The sequence below is a fragment of the Poeciliopsis prolifica genome, unplaced genomic scaffold, assembly GCF_027474105.1.
Source record: "Poeciliopsis prolifica strain line A6 unplaced genomic scaffold, Auburn_PproV2 SCAFFOLD144, whole genome shotgun sequence".
NCBI lineage: Eukaryota > Metazoa > Chordata > Actinopteri > Cyprinodontiformes > Poeciliidae > Poeciliopsis > Poeciliopsis prolifica.
Genome location: NW_026562519.1, coordinates 470,496 through 484,937, shown reverse-complemented (window position 1 = coordinate 484,937; position 14,442 = coordinate 470,496). Strand labels below are relative to the sequence as shown.

Sequence of the window (14,442 nt, the reverse complement as noted above, 5' to 3'; positions counted from 1 at the left end):
GCTTCCCTTGTGAGGCGTTCCAGGCACGTCCCACCAAGAGGAGGAGCCAGGGAAGACCCAGGACATGCTGGAGGGATGGATGCTTCTCGGCTGGTCTGTGAATGCATTGGGATTCTACCGGAGGAGCTGGAACAAGTGGCTGGGGAGAGGAAAGTCTGGGCCTCCCTTCTGAAGCTGTTACCCCCGTGACCTGACCCCGGATAAAGCGAAAGAAAATGGATGGATAGAATAAATATTAGAAAGCACTGGAAAAATGTTCAGCATTATGTTGATTATACTGATATTTATCCATGAAGACTCACAAAAGGAATCATTTGGACTGCAAACATGTCCTAAAGACAAAGTCTGGATGACACAAACTGACTTTACTGCTAAACTGTAAACATAGTCTTCAATTGTCTAGTGAGTTGAATAATATCAATGTGTTATTATTATTATTATTATTATGGGGGGGAGAAAAGTGATTTGAATTCAATAAATATTTTTGAATTTGGCAAATTTGACCATGTGGCCAAAAGTTTGGAGACCACCGCACTAGATCCATATAAATCCCTAGGATTTAAAGGAGTTGTTCAATGTTTTTACAGTGACTGTTTATAAGAAATTAGGGTGATGGCCTCTTCAGCCATCTATTGTCCTTACCAGCTTGTACATGCAGGGTGGTAGGGGGCTGCACCTGCCTCCTGGGCTCTTCTTGCTGTAACAAGGCAACAGTACTTCCAACTCCAAAGGCAGTGACCTCTTTACACAAAATGTCATGTAGGCTATCTGCTTTGACACAGCAGAGCAAAACAAATACCTCAAGACTCTGAGATGAGTTGAGCCCATGCTGGGTTGGGCTTTAATGTTTGCTTTGTGAAACAGATATGGTTTTCTGTGTACTTATTCAGTGCACAGAGAGATGTAGATGTCAGTCAAACATAAGATTGTATTCTCTTTTCTCTGCTTGGGAGCAAATTCTTGCCGACTCCCCCTTCCACTTGTTCCAGGCTTTGGAGGACAGTGACTGTGTTTCTTTTTCTGCCTGTATGTCAGGGCCAGCTGTTTAACAGCACTATAAATAGCTCTGAATGACCTCTGCATCCATACAGCAAGAGTGACTTACTGACTGACCTAACTACAAATAAATCAAGTCAGGAGGGAAGGGCCGGATAGGAACACAAAAGAGGCAGCAGAGGCGGGGACTCAGAGCTGCTATTTCAGTTTACCACTAGTTGTCAAGCTCTCATACGGCAGGGATGGGTGATTCAGCAAACCCAGTGGAGTCCATCACACCGCCTGTTGTCACGGCAATTCCTGCAGGGGAAATGCAAGGTGAGGAACGGGTCTGTTCATGAGTGGCTGATTGGGTAGAAGGTGAGGGCAGGTTCAGGATCATTGAATGGGACTGGTTGTTAGGTTCAGAGTGAAGAAAAACTTTCTGAAAACCTGCTGGTCTGGTTGTGTCAGGTTGTCCTGTCCTATTAACTTCATTGGTTATTTTATTACGTATTCTAAATGTTTGTTAGAAGCCGTTAATGGAGTCAGGTACACACCTATGTTTGAGGTTTGGCCGCATTTAGGCATTTTGTGTCCAACTGTGCTTTCACGCAGTTCTGAAGCAACAAACCTTTTGTACAAATGCAGCACAAACCTCTGTATCACACTTCAACATTGTTCTGGTCAAGTTTTACCTGACAGGTGAGAATTCCCTTACAGGTTAAAGGCATTAAACTTTTCATTAGTTTTACTCATGTTAGTCGACTTTACATTTGGAACATAGTTCAGAGTTGAGCATTGCTTGGTGTCTCTGAAATCTGATCTGGCAACACAAATCTCCCTTTAGCACCTGTTCATTCTCTCTGCCCTTTCTCCCATCATGCATTGTGGGATATCTTTGGCACACCCGGAATAACTTTTGGGATCTGGTTCTGGTGTAGCCTTTTTGCTCCTTGGTCCAGTCTTCGAGAGCTACTGTCCTGCAACTTTTAGATGCATCCTTACACCAACAGACCAGGATCAGCTCTGAACAGGCCTGGCAACGAGCCATTCATTTGATTCAGATGTGTTGGAGCAGGGAAGCATCTGAAAGTTGCAGGACGGTAGCTCTCGAGGACTGGTCCTTGGTCCACACGACCCACCATGTTTTAAAAGTTTTCCTGCTTAACACACCTGATTAGGGTGATTGCAGTGCAGACAGAGCCTGTTGGATCAAGGCACTGCTAATGTTCATAGTGATTTAAGATACCATTGTTTTACAGCATCAAAGTACTATACTATCAACATGTCAAACAAAAATTTTATATGAGCAGAATAATTTTAATTTATCGTAGTACTTATTAGGTTGGTGCTAAAATAATTCAACAATTTCATTGTTGCAATTTTAAAAATGTTATCTAACTCCCTTTTAATAATTAAAATTGTAGAATTTGGATGCTTATAATGTGGAATATTCCACCTTTTGTGGCATATGTATGCCAAAAGTTTCCACACCAGGGCTTTTATTTGTTTCCTGTGGAAATGTGTCCAAACCAGTGAGTTATAGCTTTTTATCAGATAGCAGAGCACAGCAAAAGATGAGGGAAGGGCATTGAGAATAAGAAAAAATGACTGGCTCACATCAACTTGACTGTAGGAATACTTTGACAGTTTTTTTTATTTATTTTGTTTCTGCTGTTTTTTTTTTACATTATCAAGTCAAGCCCTGAAATGTAACTTTTTCAATTTAATGGATTAAAAACTATACCAAATGTCTTAGATGTCAGTTTAACTTTGCTTGAGCTGTGTGATCCGCACATCTGGCAATAAATCCTGCGCTTTTCTGGTTCCTCACCTTGAGCCTGTCTGCCTTGGGTGACCCTACCAGGGGCATGAAGCCCCAGACAGCATCATTCCTAGGATCACTGGGATACTGCTCAGCTGTTGATTACAAATACAAACAAAAAGAATATGTTTTGCAAGACAAGGTAAACTGGTGCTTTCGGAAAAGCATTATTCACTGACCTTAGACAGTTAAAGTCATCATTTAAATGGCTTTGCTTATGAAAAGTAAACCTGATGCTTTGTGTGTTTCTGTTCCAGATGCAGGTAAAAGCCTGTTATCCAGTAAGAATGGGAAGAAGCTGGACTCCGGTTCCAGCAGCAGCAACAGTTTCTTCACCTGGTTCATCGTGCTGGCCCTGCTTGGTGTCTGGACTTCTGTGGCTGTGGTCTACTTTGACTTGGTCGACTATCAAGGAGTTCTAGGTGGGCAGATGTTGGAACATATATGCACATCTAACACCTAAGACTCATATTGTTGCTGTCTTCATGTATTTGTGGCTATAACGCTTGCTGCCTCCAACGTGAATGATTGTGAATTGATAGGATCTAACTATGTCCATGGTAAATAGCAGTTCATGAAACATGTCTCCTTCAGTACTTTATCCTGGTTGTTTAGCCTCTTTTTCTATGAACTGTAATTTTAACCAAATGCTGATGTGCAGATGCAGCATTGTGACATAGGCTGTGGTTAGGCCAATCCAGTGAGTTCAGACCAAAAGGCAAAGCATGAATTGAATTTTTGCTAGCAGGCTGTGACACTTTACTGCTATGTTATTTGCATCTTCGCTTTAAAACAAAGATTAGTTTTCCATTAGAAGTGCAGCAAGAATTCGGCTGGCTGATAAATCAACCTTGATTTCCCAAAATTTTGGAGTCTGGCGATCAGCCAATACCTCCATGAGAATCCGACCTTCTCTCCCCAAAAGTCCGAAAATTGGCAGCAGTCCCTTTTGCTCTACAGTGACAGACTTGCCCACCAGATAACGTCTGCAAACGTCGTCCCACTGCTTGTTGCTATATTTAGCGACTTTGCAGACAAACAAATTTACATGTCAGGCTTTTTAAGGACAGGTGATCACCCAGAAAAGTGCAATCAGTTCACAGATATGTTCCACACAGAGGCTAGTCAGACTATATCTTAAAACCACTTTACCTTCAAAATCTATTCTAGTGATTTTATGTCTGCTTTTCTAAAAAAGTATATTGTGTCTGAATTGCATCCAATTATTAGTCTTGAGTTTGCATTAGTATGCTAACTTACACCACAGACCATACTACGCTGCAGGTTGTAACAGTGACCTCCCATGTGAAACTTGTTAGGGTTCTCCCTCTTACTGCTGCCATTGAATCTGTGGGAACTTTGAATCAGCTTTGACTGAGAAGGCTGAGATGAAATTCTAAATGGATTTAATGAAGTAACTCTGAGGACCCACTGCATGGAAGATACTGACTGCTCATAGCTTTTTAACATCACTACGCTTGGTATTGGCAATACACACACACACTCACATCTAGGGAAAATTTTGGAAAGACCAATTAACCTGACAGTCATGTTTTTGGACTGTGGGAAGAAGCCAGAGTACCCAGAGAGAACAGGGAGAACATGCAAACTTTGTGCAAAAAGACCCCAGGCCAGGAATCAAACCCAGGACCTTCTTGCTGCAAGGCAACAGTGCTTCCAACTGCACCACTGTGCAGACCAACTCTGGGACAATGTTTTTTTATTTTACAATATTTTACATAAATGCAATTATTTATTTTCATTTATAGCTTGTTTATCTAATGAGCAGAGGAAGAGTGAGCATCTTATCTGGATTAGACAGTGCTTTGTTTAGGGTCAACGTAGACAGGAACGGGCAAGTCAAGCTAACAGCCACTAACAGGACAATCAGTAATAACTACCCAGTGTTTTCAGTCCTTTTCTTATTTTTATATAACTGATTGCTGAACTTGATTCACGATCCTATCGGCCTGATTAAAAGAGGTGACGGCAAATCTTAGGGCCCTCAAAAGATCAGTTTCATCTAATTCTATATTTGAAATATTTCCTCAATATTTTACTGCAAAGCTTTCTTTTGCTGCTTTTCATGATGTTGCAAGTTTAAAAATCTTTCCAGAGGTCTTTCTCCTTTTTAAACTCACCTCTTCCTGCGAGGTTGATATTTTTCCTGTGATCCAGCTTGGAATCACTCTGTGCAAATCAGACTGAAGCAGGAGTCTGGAATTTAGTGCTGAATTTATAAAGGAAGAAAATGTTTGTGAGAAACCTGAATTTTAAACCTGATCTTGTATTTTTAAATGCATGTCTGATTGTTGGATCGGTGTCTTCTGATTAATCTTCATCCTAATAAAAATTATACATTCTTGTCTGTGGTAAGTATTTTTGATTAATGTATGCCTTGTGAATCTCTTTTGCTTCCTTTGCTAATTTTGCTGTTCTTCCAAATTTCTTGTTTTGCATGCAGACAAGGCTAAGGGCATACAGATTAACCTGTCTGAAACCTTGCAAGGTAAAGAACACTAGACATGTTTCTCTTGTTGTTATGGATATTTTTAGTTGTTTTTGTAGAGATTATTACTCTAGAATGCTCAGTATTGCTCAAACATGTTTACCAATCCAAACTTCATCCGTCTGGATGAGAGCAGCATGCAGTCCTGACCTGCACCCCATCCACACCCCTATCTAGAACATCTAGTGCATTAGAAGGAGAATTGTAAGTCAAACATGACTGAAAAACATTTCCTTTCAGATCAGAATATAGTTTTTGTTTGTATTTGTTCTTTCAGGTAACAACAGCTTTTTAATAAGTTATTTTGAAATACTAGTACATCAACAAATAAGTGCAATGTTTCTTACCAGTGATCTCAGAAACTGAAACTCATATATTCCATATAATCATGATAGTGATTTAAAACAAGTCTTTTGTTTCTTGTCGTTTGATGATCATAGCTTACAGAAAACAAAAACTCAAATTCAGTTTCTCTGAAAATTCTGCTTCTGTGAAAAAGCTAATTTAATCTCATGATGAAACTGACACCATAATAAACGAATTAACCTGCAAACAGCTGAAGGTTTCCTGAACACTCTCTCACTGGGTCAGTCGGCTACACAATCTGCTGACTGGACAGATGGCCAGAAGACAGTCATGGACGCCGTCCACCAGGAAGCGTCCATGACGGAAGGAAAGACACAGCAGGTCAACGCTGAAGAAGCTGGTTGTTGCATCCAAGCATATTCATAGAAAATTGAGTGGAAGAAATGGAATGGAAGGAAGAAATGTGGTACCAGAAACAGGGAGAACTGGCCTGACCTTTCACGCCAGAGAGAATGTTAATGTTAAGAGAAAGATGAGGTTCAAGACCCAACAAGGTAGCTATCAAAGCTACCTTGTTTATTTGTTCCATCTGAGCAGAACCACAGGCTGATCTCCTCCATGCTGCAGTAATTTATGCTAAAGGAGCCACAACCAAGAACTGAGAGCAGAGAAAAGAACCAACTTTTCAGCAGCCTCATATTTGTGCTTAAAACATCTTTTTTTATTAATCTACTGTAATTTTCTGAGACAATGCAATTTTGGTTTTCATTATCTGTAAGTCATAATCATTCAAAATGCAAAATTCATTATACTTTTCATTTTCATTCATTACACAGAATCTTTGACTCTGTGTAATGAATTTCTATAAAATGAATGTTTCCCTTTTGGAGATGGCTGGTAAGAAATATTACACTTTTACACAATGCTGTAATTTTTCTGGATGTACCTGTTCTACTTTGACCAAAACATTTTATAAATGGGGTCTTCCTCTTTAAATACCAGTGTCTGGCCTCTCTCCTTAGGATCTAAATGTAGGACTGAACCAGTCACCCAGCTGACTGCAGTATTCTAAAAGTTGATCATAAAATACTATTTCCAAGACTTTACACACACCTTGCTGTTAGACTCTCTTTCTGAAGTACACACTAAACTCCGGGTAGAAATACTGAACAGTGATAACATGATGATGAACTTACAGGACTAACTTAATTTCTTTTCTTAGTCCAATTGGATAACATTTTCTGAGCTTCAGTAGGAATGTAGAATTTTATCTGATGTCTAGACAGATGCAGTAATTCTGTTTCTGGATGGCTCCGTATGTTTGTGGCTTCTGTAGGTAAACTGGCAGCATACGACACTGATGGAGATGGCGACTTTGATGTGGAGGACGCTAAGGTGCTTCTAGGCAAGTGGATTTACTTTTTATTTTTTTAACCAGCATTGTATTCACAGCAGCTGACAAGGGATCAGAATCTAGAGGATTTTAGTAGAATTAGAATTAGAACATGCTATCTGCTTTCAATTAGCTAAGTGCACTAGAATGTATTTACCAACAGTCTAACATTTTAATAATATTCTGTGTTTTTCTAAAAGATTTTGACATCAGAAAGCTTTGGGAGTTTTTAACGTACTGTAAGTAATATTAGGATCTGAGGCTGAAAGTCTCAACATTTACAAGGTATTCTATTCTGTTGAAAAATAGTTTATTGATCCCAAATGGAAATTTAATGTTTTTGTAACTCATAATATTCAATGTTTACTGCAGCAGTTTCTTTGAGCTCTCCAACTTTAAATAATCCATCAAGCTTTCCCTGACCATTTGCCTCTGAATGACCAAATGGAAAAGGAAGCTTCTATACCCTCATGTCATTTCCATGTTGTTCATATGGATCCTGGTGATGATAATGTATGATTTGTTCTCATCAGAACCTTGAAACAGCCTTAAATAATGTTTGGATGGTATTTTGACTCATAGCTTGGCTCAGATGTTCACCTATAAGCTCATTCTTCCTGTTCCTTCTTTTCTGTGTAGCAAAATCAAATCAAGTTCATTTAGAAATGAGTGTTTCACATCATAAAAACACAAAAGTACAAAGTCATAGAACACACAGTCAACAAATGAAACACTACATTTTGTCAAGTGCTATCATATTGTTGATTAATGTTTCACTGATTACAGCACTTCTAACAAAGTTTCAGGATAAAATGAGTCCTGAAGTAGACTGACTGACAAGCTGGCTCATGCTGTATGCTTTCAAACCTTTCTGTGAATTTCATTCTATTGACAATTTACTTAGTCATTTTGTTTTTCACTAAACCAGGTTGTTGATTGATTTGCCAAATTCCCCAAAACTGAACCAAAATTGGTCAATATGTAGATCTCATTCCAATAAGAAGCTACGAGATGCAGTTAAAACATTTCTTTTACATCGCTGATATTTTGCTAAAATAGTCAGTCATAAAGATAAACCAGTGTGCATGCGGATGTATAGAAACACTCTGAGGCATTTACTTTAACAAAGTTCACCATTAAAGCTGCAGTACACAACTTTTCTAAAAAATATTTTTTTGCTTACATTTTTAAAACTGTCACCATGTTGTGACAGTATAATGTGAGGCAGATGATCTGTCTCCACCTCCTCCCTGTGCTACTATTGCCATCTGAAAAAAATCATGTCAAAAATAACCAAACAGAGCCAGAAACTCTAACTTTAAAATGATATTTCATTTGGTGTCTGTATTCATTTTGGATTTTGTGTTTAAATATTCACATTAACTCCTCAACTAAGCTTTAATTCCAGTCTCCTATGCTTTGCTGTTGTGGTTCATAATAATGTCTACTCATCATTTCTTTACTTAAAGTTAACCTCCAAAAGTTTTATAGGGCGCCTCAACAGAGAGTCATGATGCTCTATCAGCCATGTTTGTTTGGAAACGGTTGTGCAGAGGTCAGTGACATCACAAAAAACAGATTGTAGCGGTTTTAAGAAAATGTTCATTTCGAGAACTTAAAATGATGACATTATGATTATGTTTTGATTCAATTAATGATAGATTTTTAAATATTTGTGATCGATACCCTGCTTGCACACCTTATGAAGCCCGTCACTGTGGCTCAGAAGCAGAACCGCTGCATCTGTATTTCAAACTTTAAAGTCACGTTTGTCCTTTCAGAAATCAAACATCTTAAAGTGTTGATGAGAAGACACGTCAGACCCAGCTTGTAGTGTTGACTATCTATCGGCTGCTACTTTTGACCAGCTACCTCACTATGCTGCGTTAATAGGCCAGGAGAAGATTACAGTTCCAAATCTTCCAGCCACTGGGTTCAGCTGTTCAAACAGAAAATCAGTCAGTTTCTGTTACTTTTGAGCAGTCAGTGCAACTTTATATAGCAATTGCTGCACCTGGCTTGACACCATAAACTATGCTGAGCAAAAATTTTGCAAATTATAAAGGAGCAGAGTAAAATACTTTTCTGGAGTATGTCTCAATGATCTCCTTTGTGACCCCCTCCGACGGCATACTGTCAATCAGAAATGGTATGTTAGTTTGGCTCTTTATCTTTTTTAGATGTGTTAAAATATACACATATTTGGGTTTTTTACACAAGAATTTTTAAGATATGTATTCATGAATCAGAGCTCCATGAAAACATAATTGGAACTTTATAAATATAGGAGTTAGGCTCTTTTCAGCATCCAAATAACAAGTATTGGTTTGCTGGTGTTATTCCACTGCCCAATCTAATCTAACAGATTCGTTTTACATTTTTAGCAACTAATTTGATTTTTATTCGGTATCCTTGTAAAGTCACAATAAACCCAGCCTTAGTTTTCCTTCAACTTTCAGTGTGCTGTGTGTCCATGGCTGTCTGCACATAGTGATCAGTAATTCTTTTCTCCATAGGCATCCCTCTTTCTGTTAGCCTAGCTTTAGCCTCAGGCAGCGCTCCAGTGGATCATGTTCAGATGGTCTGACTGGTTCTAGTAGTGTAAATAGTTCCCTCGCCACCTGACCTTCGTTTTAAACTTCTCTTACCTTCTCCGTTTGTTTCTCCCCTTCCTTCTCTCTCCTCTCCCCCATCCTCTCTTCCCTCCTCAGCACATCTTATTCCTTCATTTGATCAAACTTTCTTTTTTTCCACCTTATGTTTGTTGTTCACTGCTTTTGGTTATTACCTCCACACATTTGGTCCCTGAACTTCCCCTCCACCTCCCCCAAACCCCACCCTCTTGTCTGCATAGGCCTGACCAGTTTGGGCTGCGGTCAGGGGGGAGCCCAGGTTCTGGATTGGTTAGAAGAAGTGGAGGAAGGTGACTCTGATTGGTTAAACAGTTTCTTCACTTTCCTGTTCGGTGTGATAAACCCACTAGAGCCCCTGGAGAACAAGGAAGATCATGGCACCTCAGGACTCATGAATGGTCAGCAGGAGGATGAGGAGGAAGAAGATCAGGAAGAAGTCAGACAAAGAGTTGCTAAAAACAATGGAAATAAGGGTCAGAAGATCATCATAGTGGGCCTCCATAACCAGTAGTAATGGCAGCAGCTGCTCAGAACGGTGCAGGCCATTCTCCCAACCTGCTCTAGCAGGTTCTGTCTTTTATCATTTCAAACTTTTTATAGGTACCAACATCTCCAAGCTAGGGTTTTGCTATCCCAGCTTATTCTCTCAGTAGAATTCAGTTCCTTTGTGAAGGTCAACTCCATTCTGTACAAAACCCACACCCTTCCCTTCAGTCTCACCAGTCCCATTCAGGTTCAGGCCAGTGATACAGGCCAGATTGGAACTGTGATCCAGTTCCAGTCGATCAGAGCAGGCTGACTGCGCCCCAAGCAGACTCGGCCAGCCGCCTGCTGCTGTAGTCTTGGGGTGAGAGGATGAACACCGGTGGAAAACTGGATCTCAAACTTTACTGACTGGATTCTTGCATCAGCAGATCTTTTCCTATGATGTCAGCTCCTTAGCCTTGGTATGGAGAGGATCCTCAGGAACTCTGCTCTCAGTTTCTCTCCGTCAGCCCATAAGAATTTAAACATACACTGCCTGGCCAAACCAAAGTCACCAGCTAGATCTAACTAAGTAAATTGGGCCAAACGTCTTACTGCATAATTATTGCTTGGGTGACAACAAATTATTTAATATTTAGCTTCTCGTGTTTTAAACCATGTAGAGAGACACATCCTGTCATTGTGTAAAAGATGTTGGATGTTGTCTCTGCTTGATGCAATAATTTGAGCCTTTTTGAAACAGACTAAAGAGATGCAGAAATGACTGGGTTATAAACTGCCAAGGTTTTATAATCAGTTGAAGGGAAAGTGGGGAAGCATTTTCTTTTAGGAAGAAATGTGGCCAGAAGAAATGAATGATGGCTGATCACTGAAGCATTCTGCTGTGGATCATCCACCAGAGTTCAGACCTGAACCCCACTGACACTCTTTGATATGTTCTGCCTGGACAAGGCTGTGAGCAGTGGTCAGAGTCTCCCATCATCAATACAAGAAGATCTTGACGAAAAGTTCATGCAACATTGGATGGAAATAAATCTGGTGGCTTTGCAGAAGCTTATGGAAGCAACTCCATAGAGGTGACCTAAGGTCACTCCGAACAAATGTCAGTGACCTTTTTGGTGACAATTTATTTTTTTTGGCCAGTCACTGTATATTTTCTGCACAAGGCTGTTGACAACAGACAGTAAGTAACACAGTAAAAATCATGAAATGTGTTGAGGCTCCACTGCATGCCAGAAACCTGAACTGAAATCAGCTTCTACACACTTGTACTGTTTGCATGTATTTGTGCCTTTTTTATGCCTCTTTCAAGTTTAAAACTTTTAATTTAAAATGGAGAAAAATTTCTTCACTGGTAATAATAAACCTTTTGTATTTGGAATGAAACAAAATGTAAATGTTATAGTACATGAATGATTAGTACCCAGAATGCTGTAGGAATGTGGAAACCACAACTGGAGGTGCTTTCTCTGGCGATGTGTGATGTATCTCAACTTCATACTAAACTGTGAAATATTATCAGATTGATGAAATTATTTTATGCCAGACACAAAGCCACATATTTATTCCCCAAAGATAGAATTATTGTGTTGAAGGTAATTTAATGAGATTTACTCGATTTACAGATTCGAGTAAGTCAACCTCAAATTTACTGTAATATTTTGTGGTTTTAACTACAATACTTTCATGATAAAGCTAGATCTAAAATACAATTAAATCTTGGACTTACAACTTCTCAGTACTTGGAGAAATCAATTGTTCAAATAGATGTCATGACACTGACTTGTTAGTACAGCTCTGCCATTTAGCCAAGCAAAATAATGATTCCATTCATTTAAATTTTGAAACATGAGCACAGCATTTACGATTCCACTCACTGAACCAATAGTGACCATTTTATTACCAATGACAAATGACCAGAATTGTTCTCATTTATGATAGATGACACTTTATTTCCCATATTTACTTACTAGCCGTGTTTTTAGTTAGTATTTCATATATTGAGAATTAGTCACACAGCAAGCTCAACTAGATTTCTTCTGTCTGAACAATATCCACTGACAGTTCCATCTTCTCCATGTGCCTGTCTGAGCAGAAACTGCTAACCTGGCCTGTGCCTCATCTAGGTGGCTGCATTTATCTAAAACATTGGATCATAACTGATTTTCAGACACTGATGCTGCAGATTAGATAAGTATTCCTTCCCCTCTACAGGCGTTCTGAATGCCAGTTCCTCCGTCTCAGCAATTGTTCTTCCTGTCAGTGACAGTCACAGGCTTACTGAGCTGAAACCTGCTCCAGGTGTATTCAGTGAATGTGAAGAGCGTGTTTTTATGAGTCACAGTTTGCAGTGAACTCCTAGAGTAGTTAAGAATGCTTGGCTTACAACTGACTTTTAAAAACAGGCTTTTCTTGAAGTGAAATGAACCGCCTCAGGCTTTGACTTGAGGTAAATTAAACTTCACAAACCTTTAAGGCAGAAAACCCAAAACTGAAAGATTAGCTTTATTGTTTTTTTTTTGTTTTTTTTTTGGTCATCAAATAATTTATGAACACTTCAAAACTTTACAGCAATTTAAACAGCTTAATTAAAAAGGTACATGTAGAAGCACAAGGCTTATATTCCTGTCTCTGCTACACATCAGTATGAACATTTTCTGCTGTGAGATTGTCCAGGTGACTAAACATTACATTTACATGGAAAATGAAAATCCCTAACCCTTGAAATATATTAGCCAACAATTACTGCAATACCGAAAGTCCTTTGTTAGATTAATAATTGCACACAGACATGGTGAATGATGGTATATAGTGCAGCTCTAGTTTTAATGTCTCATACATCAAGATGTCTTTACACCCCTAGTTACACCAGATATATTTTATACATGGGGTTTTTGTAGTTGACTTGACAGTTATTTTATGTTACAGTTTAGCAATGATTCAGGGGTACTGGCTGATACTTTTCCTCAACTAAAATTTATATCTTCGTATTTAATGTTTGTCAGTATTGCTTTTGAACTTTTAAAGGTGTAATTTAAAGACATTAGGTGGTCAGAAGATTGTTCACGACTGTAATTGTTTCGACTCACTAAATTCAGAAAATGTCAGAAATGAACACCTGCTGAGTGTTTTTCTACATATACACTGCTCAAAAAAATAAAGGGAACACTCAAATAACACATCCTAGATCTGAATGAATGAAATATTCTCATTGAATACTTTGTCCTGTACAAAGTTGAATGTGCTGACAACAAAATCACACAAAAATCATCAATGGAAATCAAATTCATTAACCAATGGAGGCCTGGATTTGGAGCCACACACAAAATCACAGTGAAATAACACTACACGCTGATCCAACTTTAAAACAAGTCAAAATGAGGCTCAGTAATGTGTGTGGCCTCCACGTGCCTATATGACCTCCCTACAACGCCTGGGCATGCTCCTGATGAGGTGGCGGATGGTCTCCTGAGGGATCCCCTCCCAGACCTGGACTAAAGCATCCACCAACTCCTGGACAGTGGATGGACAGTCCAGGAGTTGGACAGTCTTGCACCACATGTCTTGCTCCATGTGGATGGAGCAAGACATGATGTCCCAGATGTGCTCAATCGGATTCAGGTCTGGGGAACGGGCTGGCCAGTCCATAGCTTAAATGCCTTCATCTTGCAGGAACTGCTGACCACTCCAGCCACATGAGGTCTAGCATTGTCCTGCATTAGGAGGAACCCAGGGCCAACTGCACCAGCATATGGTCTCACAAGGGGTCTGAGGATCTCATCTCAGTACCTAATGGCAGTCAGGCTACCTCTGGTGCGCACATGGAGGGCTGTGCGGCCCTCCAAAGAAATGCCACCCCACACCATTACTGACCCACTGCCAAACCGGTCATGCTGAAGGATGTTGCAGGCAGCAGACCGCTCTCCACGGCGTCTCCAGACTCTGTCACGTCTGTCACATGTGCTCAGTGTGAACCTGCTTTCATCTGTAAAGAGCACAAGGCGCCAGTGATGAATTTGCCAATCCCGGTGTTCTCTGGCAAATGCCAAGTGTCCTGCACGGTGTGAGCACAACCCCCACCTGTGGACGTTGGGCTCTCATTCCATCCTCATGGAGTCGGTTCCTAACCGTTTGTGCAGACACATGCACATTTGTGGCCTGCTGGAGATCATTTTGCAGGGCTCTGGCAGTGCTCCTCCTGTTCCTTCTTGCACAAAGGCGGAGGTAGCGGTCCTGCTGCTGGGTTGTTGCCCTCCTACGGCCTCCTCCACGTCTCCTGGTGTACTGCCTGTCTCCTGGTAGCGCCTCCAGC

General features: G+C 40.0%; 1 protein-coding gene across 5 annotated transcripts in view; it reads left to right on the top strand.

The window, feature by feature from the left end:
• asph (aspartate beta-hydroxylase) overlaps positions 1-14,442 on the top strand; it is a 32,115-nt gene that overhangs the window by 5,335 nt on the left and 12,338 nt on the right. Inside the window, exons 1-5 of one of the 5 annotated variants that reach the window (XM_055025342.1) lie at positions 1,195-1,314; positions 3,061-3,225; positions 5,268-5,312; positions 6,955-7,023; positions 9,866-9,934. In XM_055025342.1, the coding sequence (XP_054881317.1) occupies positions 1,239-1,314; positions 3,061-3,225; positions 5,268-5,312; positions 6,955-7,023; positions 9,866-9,934 (424 nt within the window). In that variant the 5' untranslated portion in view covers positions 1,195-1,238. Of the gene's footprint in view, positions 1-1,193; positions 1,315-3,060; positions 3,226-5,267; positions 5,313-6,954; positions 7,024-9,865; positions 9,935-14,442 lie in introns of those variants that run through there. The other 4 variants (XM_055025343.1, XM_055025344.1, XM_055025345.1 and 1 more) reach the window with 4 other exon arrangements.